At 55.7% G+C, this 27,713-nt stretch overlaps 2 protein-coding genes across 13 annotated transcripts in view; one reads left to right on the top strand and one right to left on the bottom strand.

Annotated features, from left to right (window-relative positions):
• The window catches only part of TANGO2 (transport and golgi organization 2 homolog), a 37,214-nt gene extending 22,497 nt beyond the window's left edge, over window positions 1-14,717 (bottom strand). The window contains exons 1-2 of one of the 6 annotated variants that reach the window (XM_045456783.1): window positions 14,653-14,717; window positions 2,456-2,552 (exon numbers count right to left, since the gene is read on the bottom strand). In XM_045456783.1, the coding sequence (XP_045312739.1) occupies window positions 2,456-2,511 (56 nt within the window). In that variant the 5' untranslated portion in view covers window positions 2,512-2,552; window positions 14,653-14,717. The other 5 variants (XM_045456785.1, XM_045456782.1, XM_045456784.1 and 2 more) reach the window with 5 other exon arrangements.
• A 4,635-nt stretch (window positions 14,718-19,352) lies between these two features.
• Window positions 19,353-27,713, top strand: part of ARVCF (ARVCF delta catenin family member) — a 49,698-nt gene continuing 41,337 nt past the window's right edge. For 3 of the 7 annotated variants that reach the window (XM_045458972.1, XM_045458969.1, XM_045458970.1), the window contains exons 1-2: window positions 19,353-19,588; window positions 25,047-25,100. The gene's annotated coding sequence lies outside the window, so the exon portion shown is untranslated. The remainder of the gene's footprint in view (window positions 19,589-25,046; window positions 25,101-27,713) is intronic. The other 4 variants (XM_045458967.1, XM_045458968.1, XM_045458966.1 and 1 more) reach the window with 2 other exon arrangements.

The raw sequence follows: 27,713 nt of genomic DNA, 5'->3' as shown, positions 1-27,713 counted from the left end.
GGAAAGTTAGTGTTCAGTGGAGACAGAGTTTCATTTGGGGACAATGAAGAGTTCTGGAGATGGACGGTGGGGATGCTTGCACAATAATGTGAATGTGCTTAATGCCACTGTGCTGGACACTTGTAAATGGTTAGAACAGCACACACTCCCATTCCTGCTAGTTAGTAGATGAGTGTAAGATGAAGACACAGCAGCGGATGTTAAGGCGGCAGGCAGAGGCTGGTGCATCCCAGGCCAGGACAGGGATGGCTAAAGCAGGAGGGAGCCCAAGTAAGGGGCAATGGGGCAGGCCCTGCTGGCCCAGATGGCTCCTGGCAGCACTGCATAGCCAGGATCTCCCCACCACGCTGATGGCCCCAGAGCCTGGCCTGCTCCCCATTTCACTGCAGGCACCGGGAGCCCCTCTGTAATCTCTGATGAGCCTAGGCCTGGCTCACCAGGTGTCTCTTCACTGGCCCTGCTGCAGTGTACCTCCCGAGGCAGCCTCCTCCTTGCTCCTCCCATCCTTTTCTCACATCACAAACGTACAGAAGCGCAGATACCAAGGGCCTGCAGCCCACCCATTCTCATGGGCCAGACAGCCCCACAGCAAGAACAGGACCAGCCACCAGAAGCCCCTATTGCCCTCCCGCAACAGGGAAAACACCAAGTGTATTTGGTCAGTCACCAGAGGTGGCATATATAGTTTTTGGCTTAGAGCTTTGAAATACACTGGAGAGAAACACTGAGGCCATCTTGAATCACAACCCATGAATCACTATGAGGAGAGGTCTTAGCAGTGATGCACAGGTCCTGAGCAAAAGCAAGAGACCTCCTTCCTCCTCCCACACTTGCAGGAGATTGGAGGTAACCTTCGGAAACAGCATATCTAGTGAGGCTGCCCCTAAATCTAGAAGTAATGATATAGCCAGCAACAGACTCAGTAACTGTCAGACTGCTATCAAAAAGTGTGAGAAATTCTGCATTTGTCAGGTGGAAGGAGAGTCATTTTATCAGTGTGTAAGAGTTCATGTGAGCATAGAAGGGCACACATGAAACCTCAGTAGCAAGGGAGTAGATTGTGTCAGTTATCCATTTATTATGTCTCAGCCCCAAATTTGCCCTTCATTTTCTCCTCATGATAGAGCTGAACTTTGTGGCTAGTATCATATTAGGTTTTATCAGTAGAGGGTACTGGAGAGACACCACAGGTGGAGAGGCCTCTTTTCCTGGATGCAATGTGCTTCCTCGGGACACTCCCACAACATGTGTGGCTTCCCTAAGATCAGTCCGGATACACTTGTGGCTTCCTGCATGCACCCAGTGGCCAGCGCCTTCCCCCAGCATCCTCTTGCAACAGTTGCCAGCACCCTAGAGGGCAGACTCCTAGCAAGTTCTGCTGCCCCTGGCACCCCAGAGATTTCTTTGTTATCTAGTGCGCCATGGCTGTGCCCCCAGCAAGGTCTGAATCTCAGCCTGGGGGCGAGGACAGGGCTCTGCCCAGGGTATTCCAATCCTGTTACAGTTAATAATTCTGTCTGTTACACTTCCCTGCTTAAATCACTGCACCTGGATCCCACCCACTGCATCCTGACTCATACAGCTCATGCTGCTGGGGGCTAATCAGGGTCAGCTCCAGGACTCTGGCCTGGCCCCTCTGTCCACTCCTCTGCATGAAGGAAACACTGGACACTCTTCATTCCCCAGCCCCTGGCCTGGAATGAGTTTCATTCAGCACAGTTAGGCAGCATGGTGTCTGTGTAATTCTGCATGGTGACTCAAATCTGAGAAGTTAGTCAAAATCGTTCAAATAATTCCTGGTACAGATTTTAAAACAATGAACACTTCCCAGGCAATTGTACTAGTGATCAGTTTCGAATGTCACTTTTGGCTGTGGGCTACCTCTCAGCCTCAGCCTGGATAAACTTGGATGGATTCCCACTGGGGTGACCTGGGAGATGGAGGGGCACCATCCAGAGCCCAGGGTCATGGGGAGGAGCAGGGAGAACTGGATCATGTCTCGCTCCTCTCTGGCCTCAGTTCCCCACCTCCTCTGCTGGTCCCCCAGCTTCCCCACCCCCCCCCCCCCATCCTCATTCCCCAGCTCAGGACTGACAGACCCTACGTGTTAGCACCAGCACCCACACTTCCCACTGGCAACACAGACCAGCCAGTCCAAACTGGGCTCTTAGTCATCATCATGCCAGCTCTGTTGCCCCTGGTGCCCCTACAGAGACCACAGAACTGCACTCCCACCTGGCCCCCATTGCTCCTCTGTCCTACCTGCACAGTGACTGTTAGCAAAGTCTCAGCACCTCTGCACGTCAGTTCAGAGCTCCTACCAGCCAGGGGTATTCTCTGCTGTGCCCCACACTGAGTGACCACTGTTGGACAGGACAGGCCCAGGCTGTAGAGCCAGTCCCTACCCAGGCACTATGCCAAACAGAGGACAGCAGACACAGAGCAAGGGGGTTACCTGTAAGCATTTTTGGAAACAGGGCGAGGATCAAACTTAAAGAAGATGATGCACATGGGTCCCTGAGAGCAGCTTTGTTCACACGGGGCCACACAGTCTGCGAAAAAAGGAAAAAAAATGCATTGAGTAAATGGAGACAACAGAACACTGCCACCTCCCGAACCTGCAATGCTCCCTGGCCCAGAACAGAACCACCTCTGTGATATCCCTGACCCTCACCGACATGGCAGAACCACGTGCCAGACACTGTGACACTCACCAGCACTACATAACCATCTCCTTAAATGTTCACACATATCAGCACAGGCCAGGCTGTCCCCTGATGCCTACAATGCTCACTGGCCCTTGACACACCACAGGAGAGTGGCCATGGCAGCAAGAACAAGAACCATGTGGGGGGGGGGGAGGCGGGGGCAGCAGGTGGGTACCCTCCCACACCACACCTGAGTGGCTTTGTGGTTTGCTCCATGCCCACCACCCAGATTGATCCATCCTAGCCCCTGGAAATGGCACCAATTCCAGCCCCCAGCCCCTCAAGGCAGGGCTGTATCATATCTAACCGGCCTGGGGATGCTCTGCAGCAGTGACCACAGCAGGCCCTCAGCACATGCCCTCATGACAGCACATACAGAGCCAGGGGACCCAGAGGACCCAGAGGACCCTGCACACCCCATGTAAGCAGGTGCAGACAAGAGGCAAAGCACATGTGCTGGTGATATGGACATGCATCCAGGTGCTGGGGAGTGGGGACTCAGTGCATACCTTTGCACACACAGGCCCTGTGCCTGGGGACCTCTAGCACCAGCAGGTCTTTTCACAAACGAAGTTGAGAACAGAGATGAGATCCTGAGGCCACTGACCTGGGATGAGGTGACTTTGAGGGTCTCTAGTCCTGTATGTGTGCATGAGCCAGGGCACCACTCCAGGGCAGAGCCAGCTCCTACAGCCATGAAATGGATAGCAAAGAGGCTGCATAGATGCCCTGACCAAAAAGATGCCCCCAAAAGAACCTCACGGGCAAGTATGTGCATGTATGTGAGGCCTGAAGGTCTGTGCACATGTGTAAGTATAAGGACATGTCTGTGTATGTGTGCACATGTGTGCTTCTGCACGTCTGCATGTGTGTGTGTGACTGTGTGCATGTGTGTGTCTAGAGGAGGCAACTGAGCTCCAAGCACGTTAGCCTGGGGTACCCTAGGATTGGGAGGGTCTGTGCAGTAGCCTGTCCCCCAAGAGTATTAAGCACACAGTGCCTACTAGAGCAAGGTCTGGGCTCTGCCCTGGGTGGGAGAGGGATCACATCTGTAAAGAAGGTCTATGAGTTGGTCCCCAGCTCATAGAGAAGGTGGAATGAGATGCCCAGACACTGCCCATCCTCACTCCAGGTTTCAACACAAACCATGAACACTCTGCCTCTCCTGCCCCTCTGCCCCCAAGCCTTGGAGCAGCCACACAGGGGAGGGGACCAGCCTGCTGTGAGGGACACAGGCACAGTCCGCCCCCCAGGCATGGGAGCAGCAGGAGTAGGCCAAGGATGGCTCCAGCTCACTGCCCCAAGCTAGGGTCCCTTCCATCCATACACAACAGTTCCAAGAGAAGCCTACCCCAGCCATGGGGGTGGGTAGGAACTGAAGAGAGCTTAGAGCCCCTCTCTGATGCCCGTGCAATTGCTCCCAGTTCTTGGGTCTGTGAAGTAAAACATTCTCTGTTTCAGGACTCACAGAAGGAAGTTTCCACCACACCAATCCTGCCATCGAAGCTGTGGCAGCACCCAAGAGTGGGAGGGTGGGTGGACAGGTGGCAAGGGAGCTGGTGACAGAACACAGAACAGCCAAGGAGGGGCCAAAGCCTGAGGCTGGCACTATGGACACAACCACAGCTCAGAGCCACCTGTAGGTCTTCGTGTGGATGACACCATGTCCCTACCTCTCCATTCATTTCTGCTTACTGGTCTGGCAGGGATGGGAAGTGAGGGGAAGGAGTCAGGGAGAAAGGATCCACTCTGCTAGCCACCACTGGCTCCCACAGGCCCTCGAGGGACTCCCACAACTCAGCCCCAAGTTCCTCCCTGTCCCCAAAGGTACGGACATTGGTGATGCCTCAGGGGAACAATCCCTATCTTCAGCAAAGCCCTTGGTTGTGCAGGTGAGACGTCACCATGGTGACCAGTGCCACTGCAGAAGTGCAGGATGCTGGGAGATGAACAGCTATGTGAGATGGGCTGCTGGCCACTGGCCCCCACAGGACAGAGCCAAAGGCAGTGCCTGATGTGGAAGAGGGCCCCGAGTTGACAGGAGCAGGCTGGGTTCCCACCCCTGGGTGCCCTGGTAGTGCCCACTAGGGCCATCATCCTAGGGTCACCTGATATCAATACTGGTGGGCAGGCTGTTGGGACTGACCCTTGTAGCAAAAACAACTCAAAATGCTTAAAACAATATGAAAAAATCTTAAAAGCAGCCAAGAACTAACAAAGTCATGCAGGATTTAGGCAATATCTCTGAGAACATGAAGACCCAGAGAGGAAAGAAAGCAGAGTACCCTGGCTATGATTCCTGTCCTGAGGCACTGGTCCATCTGGGCAAACCAGACTCTGGTGACCACGGAGCTAAGTGAGACCAAAGACAAGGCCCAGGGCTGCCCCAAGATGGGAATGAAGTAGGAAACCCACCCCCTCCCTCCACCCCGTCAGGGTGAAGCTGGGCCCCTGAAAGGCAATGCTCCTAGGGTAAGGATGGACTATATCCACCGCCACCCCAAGGGGCCACAGGGACAGCACACAGAAGTGGAGAGAATCCCTGAGAAGCCACATGAGCACAGCCAGTCCGCACTGGGGGTCCAGGGATCCTCATGCCAAGACTTGGTTTGAGTGGCTCCTGCATGGGTAAGTGCCCTCAGGCACCTGGCAAGCCAAAGTTCTCATCTTCATGCTAGAGCTCCAAGAAGGCTCACAAATCATTTCAAGGACAAAGAGAAGGACAGTCAGAAAGAACCACATAATGAAACAAAGCACCATAAGTAAGAGCCAGCAGAAAGTGATCCCCACATGTCTAGTAAACCAACCATGCTCTGACTGCAGAAAAAGCTTGAGAATATTTGCAGCAAAAGTACATGAGACAGAGTAAATCAGGAGGTTCACAAAGCACTGGAGAGGACTTTGAGAATCAGAAGCTATAGTAACCATGAATTAAAACTCAGCAATGGGGGCACCCGGGTGGCTCAGTCGGTTAAGTGCCTAACTCTTGACTTTGGCTCAGGGCATGATCTCACCATTTGTGAGTTTAAGCCCCTCATCGGGCTCTGTGCTGACAGCGCAGAGCCTGCTTGGGATTCTCTCTCTCCCTCTTTCTGTCCCTCCCCTGTGCGCTCTCTGTCTGTCTCTCTCTCTCTCTGTCTCTGTCTCTCTCTCTCTCTCTCTCTCAAAATAAATAAACTTAAAAAAAAAAAAAAAAAAACACCTCAGCGGTGGGTTCTAAATTAGCAGATTAGACACAGCTAATGAGACAGACCAACTTGTCCAGAACACAGTACAGGGAGGTAGGAAGCATGTGGCACCTCCTGGGGCCCTAAGTGTCCCACCTGCCACATGGCTATAGCCCAGCACCGAAGACATAGGCCTTCTCACCCCCAGGGAGCTGGTCTCTCCCACAAATGAGAATTCTCCAGGTGAGGAGGCCAACTGGCACTGTCTATGGCAACCAGACCAACCACGGTCAGTGGGGGAAACCCTGCCAGCCCATCACTTCTGAAATCCCACCTACCCGAAGCCCCAAGACAGAGGGCTGTTCTGAGGGCTGCTCCCCCAGGGACACACTGCCCCACCAGGGACATGCAGCTCTGGGTTGTCAGAAGAGGTCATCATGTTGGCCTTGGCCTGCTGTGCACCTCTCTGGGCTGTGTGCCCAGTTACTGAGCAAGGCCATTGGCCGGGAGCAGCTCTGGCTACTGAAGCTCACAAGCCAGAAGCAGAGCCCTCCAACTTGGCTGTAGGACCTCACCATCCTAGCCAGCCTGTGTGGGTGGCAGACCAGCCCTCCAGACAGTGGTAGTGGGGAGGGCTCTGCGGTTGGAGGAAAGGCCACTGATGAGTCTCCAGGCAGCCTGGCGCCAGAGTTGTGGGCACAAAGCCCAGGGCTGCGGCCTCGATGAAGACGTGGTCATTGGGAGGGAAGGACCAGAGGAAAGCCAGCCCCTGGGGAGGGGACCATCAGGAACTGCCTTTCTCTCCAATCCCTCACCCCCCACTCAAGCCAGGCCCGCTGCCCACCGGCCCCACCCCTTCGCGGCTTCACTTCCCACCATGCCAGCACCCTCCTTCACCTGGGCAGGTCCCATGGGTGCAAGGCCCTTTTCCCAGCACGCCCCCACCCAGGCCCTGATGAAATGCTGACACTCTGTTTGTTGGGCCACCTTCAGGGCTGACTTTCCGGGCTCCCAGAGCAAGCTCTGGAGACAGCCACCACAGGCTGAACACAGGATAGGCGGGAGGCTGGAACCGCCAACAGTGGCAAACAGTATCCTGCCCCCGTTGCTGTATGCCTGCCTGCCTGGCAGCTTGGGACACTAAGAAAACACTGCTCTCCACTTTCCACAGTTCTGAGGCTGGCACCGTGGGAAAGGGAGGGGGAAGGGCTTCAATAGACCCCACCATGCCAGGTGGGGCTGGGGCTCATCCATGCTAGGTGGTTTCTCTGCTTGTTTTGGGGAGCTTACCCTCAAAGGACACCAGAGCTGGTAAAATGTGTAAGGGAGGGTGGTGTCCTGGGCAGAAGCATGCCTGGGCTCAATGACATCCTCACCCCACTGGTCCCCACCTCTATGAGGCATGCAGGCCCAAGACTTCATGGAGTATCTGGATGCCCATGGAAGCCCATAAGCCAAGGCTCACCCCAGAGAGCCAGGGCCAGCCCACAGCTGGAGGAAGAGACAGGCAGGAGGGTGCTGGGGGGGGTCCGATTAGGAGCCTTGCCCATGTGCCTTGGCAACCTTGGGGTAGCCATCTGATGCTGTACTCAGAGGGAAGGAGCAGGCACATGTGGGGTGCTGGAATCAAGTGGGCCTCCTGACCCTGCACATGTTCCCAGGAAGGCCCCCAGAAGGCCAGACACCCCCAGCACTGCACATCCCCACTGCCCTGGCACATCCACAACCCCCTCCACCCAGCCACATCACAGAAATGCTCAGAAACCGGCATGCCCACTGCAGTGGCCCTGGTGGCCTCACCATTCTCCCAGTGGTCGACCCACCCCAGGGCCTGAGAAGCCCCTGGGAAAGCTAGTGATCGGTGACAAAAAAAGTCACCATGTCCACACACGGTCCCACTGGGGCTGCTGTCTCACTCAAGGGTACAGCCGGGCCTCAGAGCTGCCCACAGGGATGGAAGATCCCAGACAGTGGCCCAGGCCGTGCAGGGGAAGCCACATGAGCAATGGGGCTAGAGAGTGAAGCTTGTCAGGTGGCCAACTGTCCTGACAAGTGTCCAAGATACCTGCATGGCACAGTGGCTATCGGGGGTGGGAACAAATCATTTCATGCTAATTGTGTGCACTGGAAGAGACACTTACTATGGCCTGGACTGTTCTGTAAAGAAAACCACGGGGCTGGGCCCCACTGGCGAGGAGGTGGCATCAGCAGTCAGTTGCTCAAGCTCCATGCCTCTGGAGCATCCTCACCACGGGTTCCTAGCGACGCCACATTCCACAGCTCACACAGACTCTCCTCACTGCACACAGCAACCAGGCAATCTTTGTCATAACCAAGATTTCACATAAAAATCTGTGAGCATGGCCAAGACAACTCTGTTGTACAAAACTACCCAGGACTTTTCTGGCATTAAATAGGGCTCAGCATAAAGTCCTGCAGCAAACAGAAAGGCTGCAGCTCTGGAAGTACGTTCTCTGATGCCATCCGACAAAGGCCCCCAGCCCAGGGACTGTGACTCAGGCCAAGCAGGCGCATGAGGCTGTACTGAGAGCGGCACACCCACCGCCCGCCTCACACCTACCCATTCAGCCTCGCCCTCCTGCTGTGTCCTTGGCCTGCCTAGAAACAGCCCTGTGGAAAGAAGCACCATGTCCCCTGGGGTGACAGCCTGAGGGTGCACCTCTGCCCCATCTTCCACTGGGAGCCTGGGCGGATCCAAGGTAAGCACCTGTGCAGCACAGGCCTGCGCTCTCTGCACACCCCTGAAGCCCCTCAGCACACCTGAGCCCCAGCCTGAAGGACCTACCAGGTGTGAGGCAAAAGCAAGTTTACTTCAAACCAAAGCCAAGGGCTTCCCCTTTCTCTCTGAAAAACCTAGAGGAAGTCTTCCCAGGTCATAACTCCTGCTTTCCTCTGCCCTAACCACTTGAGAATTCTGCAAAACCGGAAGAATGGGTCATGAGTTCGGCACCAGTTATTCTTAGCACACGGTGCTGGCTGCAAAGCACGGAAGCTTTCCAGGCACTCCCAGCCCATCTGCTGATAAGGCTTTCGAGAGTTCTCTGCATGCTCCATTCTGCCTGCTCACCTGCTGCCTCTGAAACCTGCCTTCTCCAGATGAGGCCTCCTTCTTCCTCCCCTGCCTCCCAGGGAAACCAACAGCACTATCCTAATGGCCAAGTTCAGCCAGGTAAACTCCCTCTTTCAGAGGAACCAGGCTCCTCAGTTGAGTCAAGCCCCAAACCTCACTCCACATGGCATCTAACAAGAGCATGACAAGAAAACAACTCAAGCAGGCAGGCAGATAGCCTGGCCAAAGATGGGCCAGGGCCACATGCCAAGAGATGTAGTGACGGCTGCAATGGCTCAGGTGAGGGCTATGTGGGGACAAGGTCTGGCACCTGGACTGACCAATGGTGAAGATCTATTTCCCTGGCCAGGGAGGGCAGGTCAGCAACCTCATGGAGGCTCACTGGGAGAGTAGGCAAGAGGGGCCTAGGGCCACACTGATAGGACCTCACTGTCACTGCCAGCCCAGACGGGGAAGGACCTGGCACGGGGATGGGACAGACCTCAGTACAGCTGGGTCGCCCATCTCCCTCTTATGTATTCCTGATGCCACACAGCCGCCAGCCCCACACTGCCTGGGGGCTAATGGGCATCACACACTGACTGTGCCAGCCACTCACCCCACATCGACCAGCATCCTCTCCTCCAGTGTTTGCACCAAGGCTTGCTCCCTTCCCTTCCTCCTGTCCCACCTGTCCTCCTACATCTGCTGCCCTCTCATCCATCCCCAGCCCAAGGCTCCATGCCCCCTGCAGCCACAACCAGCAGCTCCCATGGACCAGCGGAGTCTATGATTATGGTTCCCACAGCCAGGTTACCCAGGAGCACACTCTCATCTGGAAAGTTTCCAAGCATACACATTCTACAAGAGCCCCATATCTGGTCAGCTATATGCTTCCAGATCTTTCTCAGCAAAGTATGGGTGTGCATTGTGGGGTTACCCTGACGTCCTGTCTTCCTGCTGACTGGCCGTGCAGACCTGTCCTCACTGAGGGGCAATGACCCCCAGCCTGCTAGCTGCTGCACAGCTTTCCCAGGGGACATGTGCCTTCACTCTACCTCTTGGCTCTGCCCAGTGTTTCGGTCCCATCAAGTTTCTACCCCCTGCAGAATGCCACAGGGGAGCCGTGTGCACATGCTCTGCAAATGGGTTGAAGAGGGTACAGAGACCCAGGAGGCAGAATGGCCAGTGAGAGGATGATGCTCTTAGGTGAGCCCAACTCCCTCCAAATATCCGGCACAGGTACCATCTGCTGTGCAAGGGGAGTGTCCTGACCAGCACCACAACCTGCCATGGCAGCCCTCCTCAGGGTGGCAGGAAACACCCTCACCATGGTTTCACTGGCAAATCCCAGGGGTTGTGCATCTTACAGCCACCTGCACACCTTTGTCCACAAATCACCAATTTGGGTACAGGATCCTGGGCTTTTACTGCACAATCTGTAGTGAGGTACACGTGGTGTGGGCAGGCTCACAACGTGTCTGCTCCAGGAGCTGCAAATATTTTCTCCCCGTACTGCCCTGCCTCATAGCCTTGCCTGTGGCACTGCCTATCGGAAACAGCGTGTTACTTTACCACAAGTTTTCCCACTCCTACTACAAAGCAGCAACCCTCCCTGTCCCCAAGTTAGAGCCCGTTTCCCTGGGCTTCCTTGTATGGTTGTATTTTGGCTTAGTTCTCAGGTCAGCCTGTGGTCTGCTCTGGTGGGTGCTGTGCGGTACGGACCCCCTTGCCTCCCAGCTACTGGGTGTCCATTCGGTCCATGCTGGGCTTCCTACCTCAGCCATACCCAGACACCCAGTCCCAGGTCTCTGCAGGGCCCTGTCATTCATGAGGCCTCTCAGCTTTGGCACATGCTCTGGTATCTGTCTGGAGGACAAGTCTCCCTCTTGGCTAGTCACTGAATTTTCTAAAACTCTAACAAATTGTGCTGGGCCATGCCCCACCCCTGCTTACCACACCTGGTACTGTGCGTGTGCCAGTGTCCAGGAAGTGACACAAGCGAGCCCCATGGCAGACAGCACACTGCTCAGCACTTGTACAGAAACCAGAAATAAGCAAGACTCATCCATTAGGACAGAAGTCAGGGCAGGGCCACCTGGTCTGGGGGACAAGAGGGGACACAGGGGACATTGGGGTACTGGCATAGCTTCTTGACATGGATGCTAATGGTATGGCTGGGCCCACTGTACAACCCATGGAGGTGCTCATTTAAAGCATATGCACTCTTACAGGCAGGCTGGCGTGGGGAGGAATTCCGGAAAGGCTGAAGAGGAGGCTGTTTGTTTATGAGAGACTGGGCAAGAGTGGACCCGGCCCTGGCTCAAACCCTTCAAAGCAGGACCCATTGCAGCTGAGCTGCTGTGAGTTCCGCATGACACACAACCCACCTGAGCAGAGAGCAAAGTCACACCTGACAACCGGGGTGCCAGAGGAGGGGAGCCTAAGCCCTCCGTGGGATCACTTTCCTTTGTCAATTAAAAAGGCCAACAGGGGGGCGCCTGGGTGGCTCAGTCGGTTGGGCAGCCGACTTCGGCTCAGGTCATGATCTCGCGGTCCGTGAGTTCGAGCCCCGCGTCGGGCTCTGTGCTGACAGCTCGGAACCTGGAGCCTGTTTCGGATTCTGTGTCTCCCTCTCTGACCCTCCCCCGTTCATGCTCTGTCTCTCTCTGTCTCAAAAATAAATAAACGTTAAAAAAAAAAAAAAAAAAAAAAAAAAAGGCCAACAGGCCTCTGGACGACATGCTAGGCCAGAATGCAGCAAAGGATGACAGGAATGTACATGAATGAATGGGAAGGTATTCTGGCCTCAACAGAGCCAAGGGGGCCTAGACACTCGGAAAACTGAGGCTTCCGATTCATATCACATCAGTCTCCTACCAGGCTGGCTGCACACGTTAAGGCTTTGCACAGAGGTTACCTGGACCCAAGAATCTGCAGCCCCATTTCACTCTGCCAAGCACTTTACACGTTTTGGGATAATTTTTAAGGCTAGACAGCCTGACTGTTTTTCTTTAGAGCATGCAGAGGACAGGGGCCCTCCGGCTTCACACGGCAGGGCTGAGGAGCCAGACACCTCATCCTCCCCCTGCAGCCCAGGCTATCACTGTGGCAGCCCCCAGGGCCAGAGCTGGAAAGCATCCACTGCTCTTTTCGCATGATGCGTAATGTCTTCCCAGCAGCTGCCAGCAGAGGAGGTAAACACACATGGGAACACAGTGTTGCTGTTCTGGGGGCCTTGGCTGAGAAAGCCCTGACGTCTGTAAATATTCTGAGCAGCGGCCCACTGCAACATGCCCCCCCTCCCCCCCACCTCCGCCACCAGCACGCCAGCCCAGCTCAGCTCAGCAACTGAGACTCTACAATCTATGCTTTGTTGTTCTGGTTGAGTGGCATTTCACCGTGACAAATTTTCCATAGGGATACTCTCTCCTAAGATCTCCATGATGCTTAGGGAGCACTAATTCAACCCCACACCAAGTGTCACTGTCCCTGCATTTCAAAGGAGTGACACACGTGAGGGGAACAATGAATATTACAGAAAGCCCTGGACACAGGACAGCCCCTGTACCTTAACCCTTCCTGGCTTCCCCACAAGCCAGGGGCCAGCCCAGCCTCACAGTGGCCCCACTGCCCCCATGCTTAATAAAGGACAAAGGAGTATTCCCACTAACCCCTCAAAAGATCAAAAGAGGGTGAAAGCAAGCACTTAAAATTAGTGTGGTCCTGAAATCTTTCACACATGTACCCTGAGTGTCAGTAGCCACCAAGAGATGGTGGACGGCTTTTTTTACTTTTAAGTGTATATATATCATTTTTGCAAATCTAAAAAAGAAAAGTTGAGAGAGATTAAAAAAAAAAAAAAAAAAAAAAAAAAAAAAAAAAAAAGGCTGCACTGATAACCTGGAAAGGCAGCTCAGTGTCCTGAGGCAACCTTGTTTTCATGGAACCCATCACCCAACCCCCATGGTCTGGACCAACAGATTCCATGGTGCTGCCCTCACGAACAGACATGTCACCAAAGGATGGACTCAGTTCTCACACATCTGGTGTGTCAATGACAAGTGTGGCACCACTTCTAAAAGCCCTTCCAGCCTCTCTGCCATAGGCCATTTAACTCCAGACATACTCTGGAGGCCCCTCACTTCTCCACAGAAATCCTCAGAATTAGCAGCTGAGAAATAGCCTCCATGGGCAGGCACCAAGGATGCCTTCAGAGAGCTCGCCCTCTGGTGCAGAAGCCAGACACAAGAACGAGACCCCAAGACATTGCACAATTACATCCACAGTGAAACATAACTAAAAGCCCACAAAATGAGGTCACAAAAGAAGCATAGAGCAGTAACAACAGCTCAGGGACTGGGCAGCCAGGGCAGAGCTGATGGCCAGTTTCCTTCATTCAGGGAAGGCTGTTGTCACCACATATCCAAGCAAGCAGTGGCAGCAACCCAGTCAGAGTGGCCTGCAGTCTGTGGACACGCCAGTATCACGAAGCCACAGAAATGGGGCTAATGATCAAAGGCCAGATAAGGGGGGGGGGGAGCACCAGGGTAGCCCACCCACCACACGGGAGCACTATGATCCTGGAGAGGAGGGGACAGAGGCTCTACTGTGTCCTCCTGCCTCCAGGCCACCAGACAGGTCACCCAAAGCAGGCAGGATCCTGAGACAGTGCCCCAGGTGGAACAGAGGCACTGGAACCTGGCCCTGGCTCTGTGTGACCTTGGAAACACCATCTGCCCCTCAGCCTGAGTTTTCTTCGCTGTGGACAGCATCCAATCAATGAAGATTTGCCCAAAAAAGTTGCCCAGAGGATTAACAAGCAAGTTTGAGAAAGCATTCCAAAGTGCTACCAGCTGTAGGCACCCCTTATAGCTGTCATCACATCACATCTGCCTCACGGAAGAAAGCTCTGAGCCTAAACAGCAGCAGCAAAACAGCAGTCAGCAGGTCAGGAGCAGGACGCCAGGCCAGGCCTGAGCCCAGCATGTGATATGCCTGCTGGAGGAAAAGGGCTGAGGCTCAGGGATTGGTCCAAGGGCAGAAGACTCTGTCTAAAGCTGTGGCCCAGGGGTAGGCCATGAAGCACCTGACACGCTGCAGTCAGGGAAGGGGGTCTGAAAGCCCAGCACCAGGGCTAGCCCCTGCCCTGGGTGCAGCCCTGCCCAGCCCCCACCCCCGAAGCCGTGGGAGATGGTCTGACCAACTCCTCCACCCCAGAAAACGCGTGTCCAAGCGCAGGGATGACCCAGCACTTGCTGCCTACTCAGACATACATCAGCTGTCACCTGGCTGCCCCGCAGCAGGCCACATGGAGGTGGCACCGTGACTCAGGGCTTCAGAGTTGTCTGAGGGCGTAGCCCACCCACCCTGCAGCGACCACGCAGCTCCCAGCCCAGCCAGTCTCTGCTTCCCTGCAGCGAGACCGGCCCTGCCTTGCCAGTGGACCCGGCTTCCCATTCTGGCGGGGATCACTAGAAAAGCCTTCCAGTAACGCATGGGGCGCTTCCTCCGGCTCGTTTAGTCTCTCAGGACCCGGCGTTGAATTTCCATTCCACGCCTCGGGAAGGGGAAACAGGCAGGGCGGGGAGGTGAGGCCCCGCCCCTCTCCTCCCTACCGGCGCCCCCGGAGCCCCGCGCCCCCGATCCCGGGCCGGCCCTGCAGGGAGCGGAGTCCGCAGGCCCGGGCCGCCAGCCACGCACTCACCGCCTCCGCCGCCACAGACTTCCGGGTGCCGCGCCCGCGCGCCGCCGCCGCCGCTGCCCAGGCCCCGCCCCCCGCCCTCTGAGCGCCCGCCATTGGGCTGCGCCGTTAGGGGCGGGGCGACATACCGCGACCCGGACCACCGTTGGCTGCGCGTGCTGTCGTTCGGGGTCTGCAGCCCTCCCGGCGCCCCGCCCCCAGGGCTGCGCCAAGCCTCCGGGCTGCGTGGGCGTGTGGTGGCCTCGGGGCTTCCGCGGCTTTCCCAGCCTTTCGGGCGCCCCAGCTTGGAGGACGCCCTCAGGAGGTCGCGCCACTTGCAGCGGCCCGAGAGCATGCCTTCGGGGGCCCTTTAGGGACGCGGCCTGAGCTCCAGGGGCCGTAGGTCACCTACCTACCTGGCGGCCTTCGCTGGAAGCTATAGGAGGATGCCCACTTCCGGACCCACCCTCAGGCGGGTTCGTGGCTCTGGACCTGGCCACCCCTCCCTTTTCTTTATGGCCCTCAGTTTTGTCTAGCCTCTGCCACTCTGGCCTTTGGCCTCCCTCCCTACTGCAATCCCTTCCACACTCAGGACAAACCCTGGACCAGGCTCTCCAGACCCACCCAGCCACTGTGGTCTCTGAGCCCACCCGGAGGCCTATCTACATGTCCAGGCCCCAGGATGAAGAGTTGGCCCACCCTGAGCTGTAATGGGTGAGCAAGTGAGCAAGAGGTGGGAAGGGGCACTGACTGGGGGCCCTCCCAACAGGACAGAGGCATTCACTGGACTCTCTGCCTTCTTTGACCTCTGGGCTGTGTCTGGAGCCTGAGTGCGGGGGGGGGGGGGGGAGTGGAGAGTGAGAGGCCCAGCGACCAGGGCCTACTCCAAAGTGGGCGCTCAGCAAACTATGACAAGGATGACAGTTACATTAAGGATAATAATGGACACCTGGCTGGCTCAGTCAGTGGAGCATGCAACACTTGACCACGGGATTGTACCTTTGAGCCCCATGATGGGTGTAGAGATTACTAAATAAAATCTTTTGGGGACCTGGGTGGCTCAGTCAGTTGAGCGTCAGACTCTTGATTTCGGCTCAGGTCATGACCTCACAGTTTCATGAGTTCTAGCTCAGCCTAGGGCTCTGCACTGACAGGGCTGAGCCTGCTTGGGATTCTCACTCTCTCTCTGCCCCTCCCCCACTCGTGCTGTCTCTGTTTCTCTCAAAATAAGCAAACTTTAAAAAAATAAAGTAAAATCTTTTTTTAAAAAAAGGATTGGGGCGCCTGGGTGGCGCAGTCGGTTAAGCGTCCGACTTCAGCCAGGTCACGATCTCGCGGTCTGTGAGTTCGAGCCCCGCGTCGGGCTCTGGGCTGAGGGCTCGGAGCCTGGAGCCTGTTTCCGATTCTGTGTCTCCCTCTCTCTCTGCCCCTCCCCCGTTCATGCTCTGTCTCTCTCTGTCCCAAAAATAAATAAACGTTGGAAAAAAAAATTAAAAAAAAAAAAAGGATAATAACAATGTGCTACACCCAGGGTCTCAATCCACAGCTGTCATTCCCCCTTTTTTACAGATGCAAACACTGAAGATCGGTGCAGTTACCTTACTTAAGGTAAAAAAAAAAAAAAAAAAAAAAAAAAAAAGATGGCAAGTGTCATTGGCTGGATTAGCTTCCCAGTCCTGTGTGAAGACCTACTGTACTGATCCTGACTCAGAGCACTGATGCCCTGTGGAAAACTGGGGTTTAGAGAAGGAAAGGGCCTGGCTGGTGATCAGCAAAAGCAAGAATTGAACCCAAACCTGACACACCGAAAGGCCCAGTCCAGCCCAACTCTCTGGCCATCTTTTCTGCGTTCCTCCTGGAACCCAACAGAAGCCCTTTACAGCCCTTTACTGAGGACTCCAGACGTCCAAAGACTCATGGCCAGCAGGCAGCAAACCCAGCGTGATGCATGGTCCTCCTTCCCACCATCCAGCAGGAGAATCCTTCTGGGCTGGTGCCAGTGATTTCCCTCAAGGCAGCCAGACCTCGCAGCCCACCCAAGAGATGGTAGTGTTAGACAAGCAAGACTTGGGGCTTAGGCACGTGTGACCATGCCCGGGGAGACAGGGCAGCAGCTGCAGACCGGTCTTTCCTAAACACTGGACCACATACCTCAGAGGAGTGGGACACAGAATGGTGCCTTCCCATTGCCAGAAAAAGGGGATGTGGTCATGCATGGGTTGTACAGAGGTTCAAATCCTGGTGTGCCACGGAAGCATATGGCTCTGGGCCAGCCCCACCTCCAGCTACACTCTCCCCATCTAGATGGAGCTATGGCAGGCACTGTGATATTCTTTGTCACCACTGACTCCAGTCTGGACAACATTTGGTGCCAGGGAGCAGATAAGACCAGATAAGATGGGTTGGGATTGGAAGCTGAACCCTGGGGTCTCAGGACTGGAAAGAGTTCACTGCCACCCCACCTCAGGTGACACACATCCTTAGATGGGGAGCTCACTACCTTGTTTGGTCACCCTTTCAGTCTCTGAACATTTGTCACTGTTGAGAAGTTCTTCCTGACCTCCAGCTGAAACCTTTTTCCCTCTATAGCTTTCCTCACATGTCCCAGGGATGTCCCTAAGCAGATGCCCACCAGCTGGGTGGAGAGGTTGGGAGGGAGGGAGGAGACTGGGTTACTGGTCCCTGTGGCAGTGGTCAAGCACTTGGGGCTATCTATCCTGCTTTTGGACTGTTACTGACCCCTACTTGCAGCCTGGGTCATGGTGGGCCCACTGCCAAAGAGTAGCCTTGAGTCCTCTTGGCACTGACACTGTCTACTCTGCTCCCCTGTATATGGCTGGTAATCCAGCTTGGGGTACAGGATCCTGCCTGGAGTGGGAGGCAGGGAGGCAGTCCTCACTTAGGCCAGTTTTGGAGCACAGTTCTCCCCTTTGCTCTCTCAAAGGCCTGTCCAGCCCCTCCTGCCACCATCAGCAAGTGTGTGGGAAAGGGATGGTGCTGGACTACAAGCTCACTATGAGAATAGAGCTCCAGGAGGACCAGGGTCCAATGCCCCTGGGGAGATTTGTAGGACAGCTGGACTAATGAAATCCACTCCTAATGGAAGGAAGAGAACCCCCAAGCCCACAAAGCAGCTGGGTCAGAATGTCATCAGTGGTGCAGCTCCATAAGATAAGAGCTACCTTGCTCTTAGGGCCCCCTGTGTTCCAGAGAAGGACACTTCATTCTACCTGCTCAGAGCCACAAGTAACATCAGTATGCCAGAGTGTCAAATGTCTCTCACCTCAAGCGTCAACTTTAATTGATTGGTTGTGGCTGCCGGCCTCTAAAAGGCTGTTAGGGTGGATTTACTGTGTGTGCCAGGTACCACAGGAGGGACCCAATGTTGGTACCAGTGGTGAGTTCTGGCCCTACATCACTTCACTTTCTTTCTTCTGATCAAGCAACTATTGGGTGAACACTCTGGCTTCCTGATGTGGGTGGATAAGACATACATGTCTGGTCTCCCCATTAGCACTGTCATGGGCCTGTGACTCCCTGAGTGTCCACTTCCCTGGGTGGACGTGGGGAATACGGTGGGCTGAAAATCTGGTGATTTCCAGGTGTGACCAGGGCTGGAAAGGCTTAGAACTAAGCATGCACCAGAGTCACTGGCCAAGGGGCCATCATATCATGAACTCCCTGAAATAACCCCAATGGGCAGCAACCCCATTGGTTCCTCCTCACACCATAAAGTTAAGAGGAGCTGGCCAAGGATTATGGTCCCATTTGTTGTTATATGTGTGCCTCGTGTCACTGCAGGGAACAGGTGGCTGCTCTCTATCTGGCAGAAAAAAATGCACTTTGTGCTAAACTCTACTCAGGTGGCTGTACCCCACAGTGTTCCTCCAAGACCCCAAGTAGGGTGGAGAAAATGGGACACCAGGAAGTGTTTGTGTGTGTGTGGGGGGGGGGGGGGTATAACTCCTCCCCACCCCCAGGCCCTGAGCTGTGATTGATGGAGGAGGTTAGGGAGGGCACTCCTGTGGCAGTCCTGCAGGGTGGGCTGAGTCAAAGTGTCCGTAGATTCAGACCTGGTGGAGGAAAACCTCTGGTTCACCGAAAGGCCCTTTCTGCCTCAGAAACACGGCTTCCATCCTGCCTCGCTGAGCCAAGTTCAGACCCGTATCTCTGCTCTGAGAACCCATCGGCCCTAGAGTGTGACGGACTAGATTTGAGCCAGGTGACCTAAAGCAAGTGAGAACATTTCTGAGCTTCAATTTCCCATCTGTAAAATGGGAAGTCAGTGGAACTCTCTCGCGCGCGGCTTGCGTAAAGAATACCATCAGATATTGAGAGGAGGGCGCGGCGCGCTGCTCCCGGCGAACAGCAGGGGCCGGAGAAAGGACCCTAGCGAACTAGGGACGGTTCCGGCGAGACTGGAAACCGAGAAAGGAGCACGGGGTCTGCCAATCCCCGCTCGGGGCGGACGGCACGGGGACATCCTGGAAGGCGGCCGAGAGTGGGCGGCCCCGAGGATCCGGCGGCCGCCGCAGCGGTCCCGGCAGGTGCCCGGGCCTCAGCCCCTCCACGAAGGGGCCGGTCGTGGCCGGGACGGACACCCCGGGAGCCCAATGGCAAGCCGGCGTCTCCCAGCGCCCGTCCAATTGACGCCGGTTGCCGGGCCGCGCTGGGTCTCCCGACCAATCGGAAAATTCGCGTTCGGAGGGGGCGGGGCGGAGGGTCGCGTCGCTGGCCAGACCCGCTTTGCGCACGGGCCGCGCGAGGGGTGGGAAAGGCTGGCCCTGGGGCTGCACGCTGGGCCCAGGAGGGGTCCGCCCCTGCACCCGTCCAAGTTGAGCCCCCGCGGACCGCTAACCGCGCCTCGCCCTGGGGACGCCGCGCCCCGTGCGCCGAGAGACCTGGGGACGCCCGTCTGGGGCGGGGGCCACGCTGCGGGGCCGCCCACGCCGCGCTCCAGGTAGGCTCGGGCCGGGGGGGCGGGGTCCGGAGGTCGGGGCCCGGATTGGGACGAGGCCAGAGGTCCGGGACGGGTTCGCAACTGCGGTCTAGCAGGGGCTGGGTCGAGATGGGGTCCTGAACCGGGAATCGACGTCTGGCCGGGTGTAGCTGCGGGGGTAGAAGCCGGGCCCCGCCCCACCTGCACCTTGCCGGCGCTGCGGTGCGCGAGACCCTGAACTACGGGGGCGGGTCCCTTTGTGCGCGGTCTCGGGGCCCTGCCGACTGGGCCAGGGCATCCCGCACCGCGCGTCCCCGTGGAGACTCGGCCGGAACCCGCAGCCTTTACTGCCCTTCGCGACGCCGGGTGCCTTGCGGCTGGGGTCCCGTAGCCACGGAAACTTTCCAGCGGTCAGAGGGACGGCGGGGCCGGAGGAACTTTCCCGGGGCGGCGCGCCACCGGAACGCGCGAGGGCACGGCGGGGCCAAGGGGATGTCCCCGCTCCTGGTGCTCCCGCCGCCTAGAGGACGAGGGAGGGGATGCCACCCGGGGTTCCTGCCTGGTGCCCTGAACGGGGGCCGCCCCGACCGGGGATCCCCCGTTCCTGACACCCCTGAGTCCCCTCTGTGGGATACCGGGCCCGTGGCAGAGGTGCGTCCTCCCCACCTGGGGTGGTACTCAGCCTAGGTTTGCCGAGGTGTTCCCCCAGGGAAGGCAGCCTGATATCCCGAGCCTTACCATTTTAATCTTTAATTAAACGTTGGGTACTTACAACGTGTCACCGTTTCTAACCTATGCGTAGCGTTATCACTGAAAACATCGCTCAGGGACTTTGTTTTCCCTTTAGACCCAATCATGTTTAGAAACATGGAAAAGTATCACCCCAACAGGGTTTCATCCTTTGGGCTAGGCTCTTCATGTAACCTCAGGCGATCACCCGCCTCTCACACCCCTTCCTGTTGTCACCTGCATCACTGTGCAGGGCACACACCAAGTCAGGATTTATAAGCCCAGGGGCTTGGGCAACTAACTAAGGCTTAGAGGGCAATCTCCTCCCATGAAGACATGCAGCAAAGGTAGACTGACAGCCTCCATCCCCTCCCTCTGCCCCGACCACTAGAGATGTGGGCCACCACCAGAGGTCTGCTGGTCCAGAGCAAGTCCTGCCTGTCCTGTGCTCACTGTATCTCTGGACTTGGGACAGTTCTGGACACAGGAGACAGTCAGAGCCTCTAGGCAGTATACTGGGCCCATGGCCAGTAGTTCCTGAGCAGGTGATCCAGTCCTTGAGTCTTGCCATAGCAAGTGGGGCTGTGAATCAAGAATGCATGCTTTCTGGGGCACCTGGGTGGCTCAGTCAGCTAGGCGTCAGACTTTGGCTCAGGTCATGGTATCATTGCTCATGGGTTCGAGCCCCACGTCGGGCTCTCTGCTGACAGCTCAGAGCCTGGAGCATGCTTCAGATTCTGTGTCTCCCCCTCTCTCTGCCCCTCCCATACCCGTGCTCTGTCTTTCTCTGTCTCTCAATAATGAATAAATGTTAAAAAAAAAAAAAAAAAAAAAAAGAATGCATGCTTTCCCCCAGCCTTGCCCTGTCCCACCCACAGTGCCATGTCTGTCCCCTGCTCCCTCAAGTCTATGGTCCATTAGCACCCAGCACGGGGTTGGGCACAGAGCACTCACTATGCTCAGGTGTCTGGTGCTGGCCTAGGAAGGTCACGGCCAAGCCAGCCCTGCCCTGATCTTCTTTATAGTCTTTTCTACAGACGCAAATACTTGCTGACCAAGACCCTCCCAGATAAACTGGGCCACTCCTCAGTCCTGCTAAGTTAGCCCCTTACCATGCCATATTGGGTTGCATGGCACCCCCTCCAGAGGTGGCCCCTCAGGTCTCTTCCCAGTTCCAGGGGTCTCTGCATCTCTGAGGCTCTGTAAAGGCAGGACTGTACTTCCATCCCTATTTATGCTGCATAAGGATTCAAGGTAGATGTACTGCACTCTCTTCTCCCCAGGGGCCAGGCCTGAGGGGCATGAGCAATAGGATCCTGCACCTTCCAGAGGAGCCAAGAGTTACACACAGCTGGGAAGCAAGGACACTAGGCATGCTAGAGCTCTAGCCAGCCCCTAGCATCTGCCCTGTGACCTGGCCTAGCCTCAGCAGTGGGAGGGAGTGGGGGTCAAGCTTGTCCTGGAGGCAAGCCCTGAGGACTGCCAGGGGGGCCAAAAGGGGTTCTGGGAACTTCTCAGTGGCGGCTCAAGTCAGGGGAAGGCATCTGTTTTATTGACATCAGCCTCCATCAAGACCATGATGCTGTTTTGGGCTGCTCAGCAGAAGACCAAGAATCAGGGAATAAACAGAGGGAACATGGGGTCAGGGATCCCATATTGGGCTTTCCTGACTGGGACAGCTGCACATCTCAGCTTATTTCACAGGTCAGGCCCTGAGCTGATGGACACCCATTTCATTCATCCACATCTTTCCCTCCTCCTTTCCCCTACTGTGTGTCAGGCACAGGCCCTTCCCACTGCTTCAGTGGATCCTGAAGAGCCAACAGCCTCTAGCAAAGCCACAACTAGCTGAATACGGCCACCAGAGGGCACCAGGGACCACCATGGCAGGCAAGACTGGCTCCACCCATCCTCCCTCTGTGCTGGGACCCCTCCCTGAGGCACCTGGTAGGGCCAGAGCTCTGCTTTCTTCAGTCTGCCTGTCCAGGGTACAAGCTGGAGAGGAGCAAGGATCCCTGGGGCGAGGCCCCTCAGTAACCACCAGAGCCCCTCATCACCTTTGGTGCAGGCAAGAGGAGATGCAGGGACTGAATGGGGCTTGGGCAAGGACAACGAAAGGCCCTGAGTGAGGCCTTCTTCAGGCCTGTGCCCCAAGGGACTCCTTAGCTGACCCTGCCACCACCCAGGTGAGGATTCTGAGCCAGCCAGTCAGGATGAGGCTGCACTTCTTCTGTTCATTTGTGAAAGAAGGTGCAACAGAAGTGGGTGCCTTTTCACATTGTATCCAAAGTGGCCAGGGGCCTGGAAGAGCACATTGGGATTTCTCATGGTGGAGGAGGGCATGAGGCTTGAGTGCAGAGCAGGTTCCTAGGCAGACCTGCCTGACCCCCCACACGGGTTCCTCAGCACCTGCCACAGCCCTGAGTTGCCTACCCCACCCACCCAGCCTGGGCCCTGTCTCTCCTCTGGATTCCATTTGTGCTCATGGAGCTGCCTCATGCTACGGACACACGACAAGTCCATGGCTTTGCAGGACTGGCTGCTTGGCAGCCCCTTGTGTCCTGGGCTCTTTCCCCCACCTGAGATGCAGCAGACCTTCCCAAGACTGGGGGCAGACTGGACAGATTTCTGGGGCACCCAGTGTGAGGAGGCCCATGGCAAAATGAGGCCCAGGTTACTATAGGCAGATGGAACTGCTCCATTTCTCAGGACCCTCCCCATTTGAGGATGGAGCCCGATAAGGGGCAGGTTTGGTGGCCCCCTCAGCCCCCAGGCTCCCTTGTTCAGGTGTCCTTGGCCAGATGAGTGACCCCAAAGCCTGCAAGTCAGCCCTGAGAGGGCTCTAAGAAAGGATTCTCAAGACAGGTACCCCCTGCGCTCTTATCACAAATCCCATCACTGATTCTATTTTCGTATGTCACGTATGTCCACTCCCTCAGGGCTCTGCCCTGCCCCCACCTATGTAGTGTCCTGTGACAGGGGCACCCCAGGGACCTGGGGCCTTCCAAAGCTGCCACCACTCTACATCCTCCAGACCCTCCCATTCCCCCTACCCTCCTGCAGGAAACCTTTAGTGCCCTCCCCCCAACAGCAGCCCTGCAAATGCCCTCCCCTACCCCCCACTGGTGTCTGATACTGGCTCTCCTCTGTATCTGTGGAGCTCTGAGCCTGTCCAGAGCCCCACGGGAGGGAACATGTTCTTCTTGTAGCCAAATATCCCCAGCTGATGTGGGGGTGCAGGGAGTAGGAAGACCTGAGTTCAAATCCTGGACCCAGTTTCCCCATCTGTAAAATGGGGTGTTGGGCCAATCCAGGGCACTTGGCAAGAGTAATATGAGGCACTTGGCAGCACCTTGTGAAGCTTTGCACAAGGCCAGCACTGAACAGGAGGCCAGGCCGGCAGTTATCAGGACTAAGGAAGGCATGTGGTGCTCTGTGGGACAAAACCTATATAAACATTTAAACCAAAAGCAGAAGTGTCCCAGAAATGTCACACTCCAAGCAAAGCTGCTCCCTGAGCCTCGGACCTCAGGGTAGGAACAGTAGCTCCTCTGCTGCAGGCAGGGCGGATGCAGCAGGGGGGCATGCTCCCTCCCAGATTGCCCTTCCAGGCACACACAAGAGTGAGTGTGCACAGATACAGGCGTACGTGCAAACATGCCTGGCTCCCTGGCTCAGGCCACCGTTCTTTCCTGCCTCTGAACCGATGCATCCTGTTCCTCCATTGATCCCACTGTGACTCAGAACCCCTCCTCATGATGAAGGGGCTGCTGTGAGGCAGGGACACCCACTCGCAGGGCCCCCAAATAGGCTATGTCCACAAGAGGAAATTAGAGGCTCGGAACAATCTGGAAAACACTGTAGAGCCCAGGGGAGAGAGCTTCTATCACCCCTGACCCCCCAGGGATGACTTTCTCAGACCTCCGCTCCTCTCTGTGCCACCCTGGTTTTGGTTTTTGTTTTTTGTTTTAAAGATTTGGGTTTTGTTTTAAAACCCTACAATCAGCGTAGGGCTCAAACTTAGCAACCCCAAGATTCAGAGTTGCACGCTCTACCAACTGAGCCAGCCAGGTGCCCCTCCACCCTGTTTTTTCATTTTTATAACACACTCTCTGGCATCGTCCCCAGGCCTAGATACAATGACAGGGAATGTGTCTCCTGAGTCATGGGCTGAGACAGGAAGCCCACGGGGCTACAGCTCCTGCATGTGAGGTACTCCTAGCTGTAGCTCTGGCCCCTGGGTCCTGGGATCTTGAAGTTAGGCTGCCTTTCTCACAGGGACATGAGTTCTGGGCTGGCCCCAAGGAGCATCAGGAGAGGCAGGTGGCCTGCTACACAGGGCAGGAGTGGGGTCCAGGTGGGGAGAGCAGGACTAGGCAGGTGTTGGGTTCGACTCGGTAGGGCCAGTGAGATCCTGGTGCAGAAGTTCTCCTTGCTGTGCTGTTTATCACAACAAGACACACCCAGCTTTCTGGAATGGGGAAGACGTTATTATCATTCTAGAGCTGAACAATCAGTGTTGAAGGAGCTAGTCAACAGCATTAGAAATATTTACAAGGGACTGTGGTAGCGGTAGTCCAGGTGAGTGGGGATAAGAGAATGTGCATGAACATGTGGGTACACATCAGGAGCGCCACAGGATGACCTGGGGGTCAGGGATGACAGTGCCCCCACCAGGGGTCTGGCTTCATCTAGAAGGGACTTAGCCCAACAGGTTGGCTTCACAAGGTATCCTCTGGTTTTCCTGCAGGATCTGGAGACATCAGGATGGATGTTGGGACATGCTAATCTCCCCTCCAGATAGGTAAGCAACCAAGGCTTGGCCTGGGGACATCCCCCTCTTTGCATAGGACAGCAGAGTGTCCTAGTGGGCCTGGCAGGTGTGGTTGACTGAGGGATGGACTATGACCCAGGGTGGTGTATTCTTCTGGTCAGCCTCACTTGGGTGGGCACAGCCCCAACGCTAGACAGGGGTGGGCATGGGGGCCTCCCAGTGCTTGGACTCATGGATGGCCTGAGTGTGGTCAGCAGCCACCAGGTTGATATTTGGCTTGAGGGGTGAGTCTGTAGTGGGGTGGACCAACCAGGACATTGGCTGGATCTGATCCTCACTTACCTTGACTTGGATGCCTGCTATAGCCGTGTCTGGTATCGGCATAGCCCAACAGGCTTGGCTCTTAGCTCAGGTGGTCCCTACTGCCCAGGGGAGACTAGAGCTACCAGCTGGGGACAGGCCGTCACGTGCCGGCCCGTGTCCTTGGATGTTATCTGTGTTTGTGGGTTCATCTGGTAGTCACTCCTCCAGCAAGACTAGGGTATGGTGCTTGGGAAGTATGGCAGAGTTGGGAGGCTGTGTGGTCCCTGTGTCCCCCAGGTCCCTCTGAATGGTGGGAAGGTATGTCCTGTTCGAACCCTGGTCTTTCAGGGTTTGCTGTGGTGGCTGTATTTACAGAGATGCCTCATAAAAATGCCTCTGGTCACTCTTGTTCCACCAGTATGGGTGCCCAGTCCCCAGCCTGGGCATCTGCTCCTGCCCCACTGGGTGATGTCTCCATGGGAGGCTTGGTCAACCCAGTCCTGTGAATTCTCAGTGGTACTGTGTATCCAGCGGGGATGGCCTGGCCTAGCCAGTGACATACTCAAGTGGTGGGGAGAAGGCAGAGGCGACAAACTTGGGAGACCCCAGGCCTCTAGACACCTCAGTGTTCTATGCCAAGGGCTATAGAACAGGGAGGGACAGGGCCTGGCTCCTTCTTCCTTGTTCCACATGACCGTGGGTGTGGGAAGCTGCCATTTGGTGGTGTACCACCTGAGCAGATCAAGGTCAGGCCAGGCATCTCAGTCGTGGGCTGTTGGGCCACATGGGGACCTCTGGATTGGGATGAAGAGGCCCAGGCTGCATCCTGGGCTCAGAACCTGGCATTGCTTGTGGCATGAGTGACATGGTTTCTAGGGGCAAGGTTGGCAGGGGGCTGGCCCCTGCCCCCCTTAACTCCTGGTAGGCCACCAGGCCTCAGGTCTGCAGACTAGCCAAACACCAAATGATAGCTCTGGTCACAGGGTCTCCCTTATCCTGCCTGCTGCTTTTGCCCGCTTTCCTAGCACTGCTTGCTTGTTTTCTGTCCCTGTGTATCCCTGCCACCTCCTCCTGGTCTTCTACCAGTTTTTCTCTTGTCTTCTCTGTGCTTCTCTCAGCCTTTTCCTCTCTTTTGTTTCTGTCCTGCTCTTCTTGAATGTGGTGATTGATTATTCTTGTCTGCCATAGTAATTGATTAGTCATGTCTGCCATGGGCACTGGAGGGATAGTAGTGGCGTTCGTGCCATCTCTGCTCTGGGCTGAAACCGTTTCACAAACTGGGAAGCAGAACTTGGGCCCTGGCTAGGGGCTCCCTGCTCTGTAGGCCCTGGGGTGCAGCCCTGCCCACATCAAAAGGGAGATAGGGATGGGGAGGCCTTGGGACTAAATTGGGACAGCAATCGATGGCAAGCACCCATGTATCTCCCATACTCGCCTTCAGCCATTCAGCACCCCTGTGCTGAGCTCTATATCAGACACTGGGTTTTGTGGCCACATCAGGCACAGACATGCCCCTGGGAAGCCCCCAGCCTGGCTGAGGAGGCAGCTACAGAGAAAATGACCACCTGCAGAATTGCCAGGTAGTGAAGAGAGTAGCAGGGCTCCCCGAGAAGGGGGAGCCAGAAGGCGGTAAGGGCGTGATGCTGTTACCTGGGGTACATGGGTGCCCTCCATTGCAGCCATGCCAGCACCAATACCACCTCTGGGAAACCACCCCCAGCCTGGCCTTGCCCCTCAGTGACCTTGTCCTTGGCCTCCACGCAGCTGTGCTGAGCATGGCTATGCTCCTGTGACCACCTGCCCCATGCTGGGGTTTTTTGGCGTTTTGATGTGTATCTCAGCCATTGATAGGAGTCTTTATTATTAAAGTATGAATTCATCCCTCATCTGTTGGACTACTGCACATTCTTTCTCCATCTTTCAATTTTTGTTTAGGACAGTTTTTCATCTTCAGAGATCTTTCATATTTTGTGGTGAAATCCATTGAATGTTTTCCCTTTTCAGTTATCCCATTGTCCTTCCTGAGCACCTAATGAGGTAAATACACCCTTATCTTACCCTGAGGTAGTTTAACATTTTACACTCAAGATTTCATTCATCTAGAATTTATTTTGATAGAAACAGAAGGTGAGGATTTAACTTTGTTTTTCACTTGTATCTGAACCATTTCTTGACTAACATTTTCTGTCACTGGAAATTGGAAGCATCGTGTAATGTGTTCAGGTTTACGGTGTCTGTGGTAAGCTCCCAGCCCTTAGCCGACACCCACTGCCTAGTTAAAGATTAAGATCAGGCCAGAGCTTCCCCTCAATCAGTCTTTTGTCCTCAAAAGTCATGGTT

This window comes from Leopardus geoffroyi, chromosome D3 (assembly GCF_018350155.1).
Source record: "Leopardus geoffroyi isolate Oge1 chromosome D3, O.geoffroyi_Oge1_pat1.0, whole genome shotgun sequence".
Taxonomy (NCBI): domain Eukaryota; kingdom Metazoa; phylum Chordata; class Mammalia; order Carnivora; family Felidae; genus Leopardus; species Leopardus geoffroyi.
Note: the sequence above shows the minus strand (reverse complement) of the source record. Positions and strands in the feature narration are given on the sequence as shown.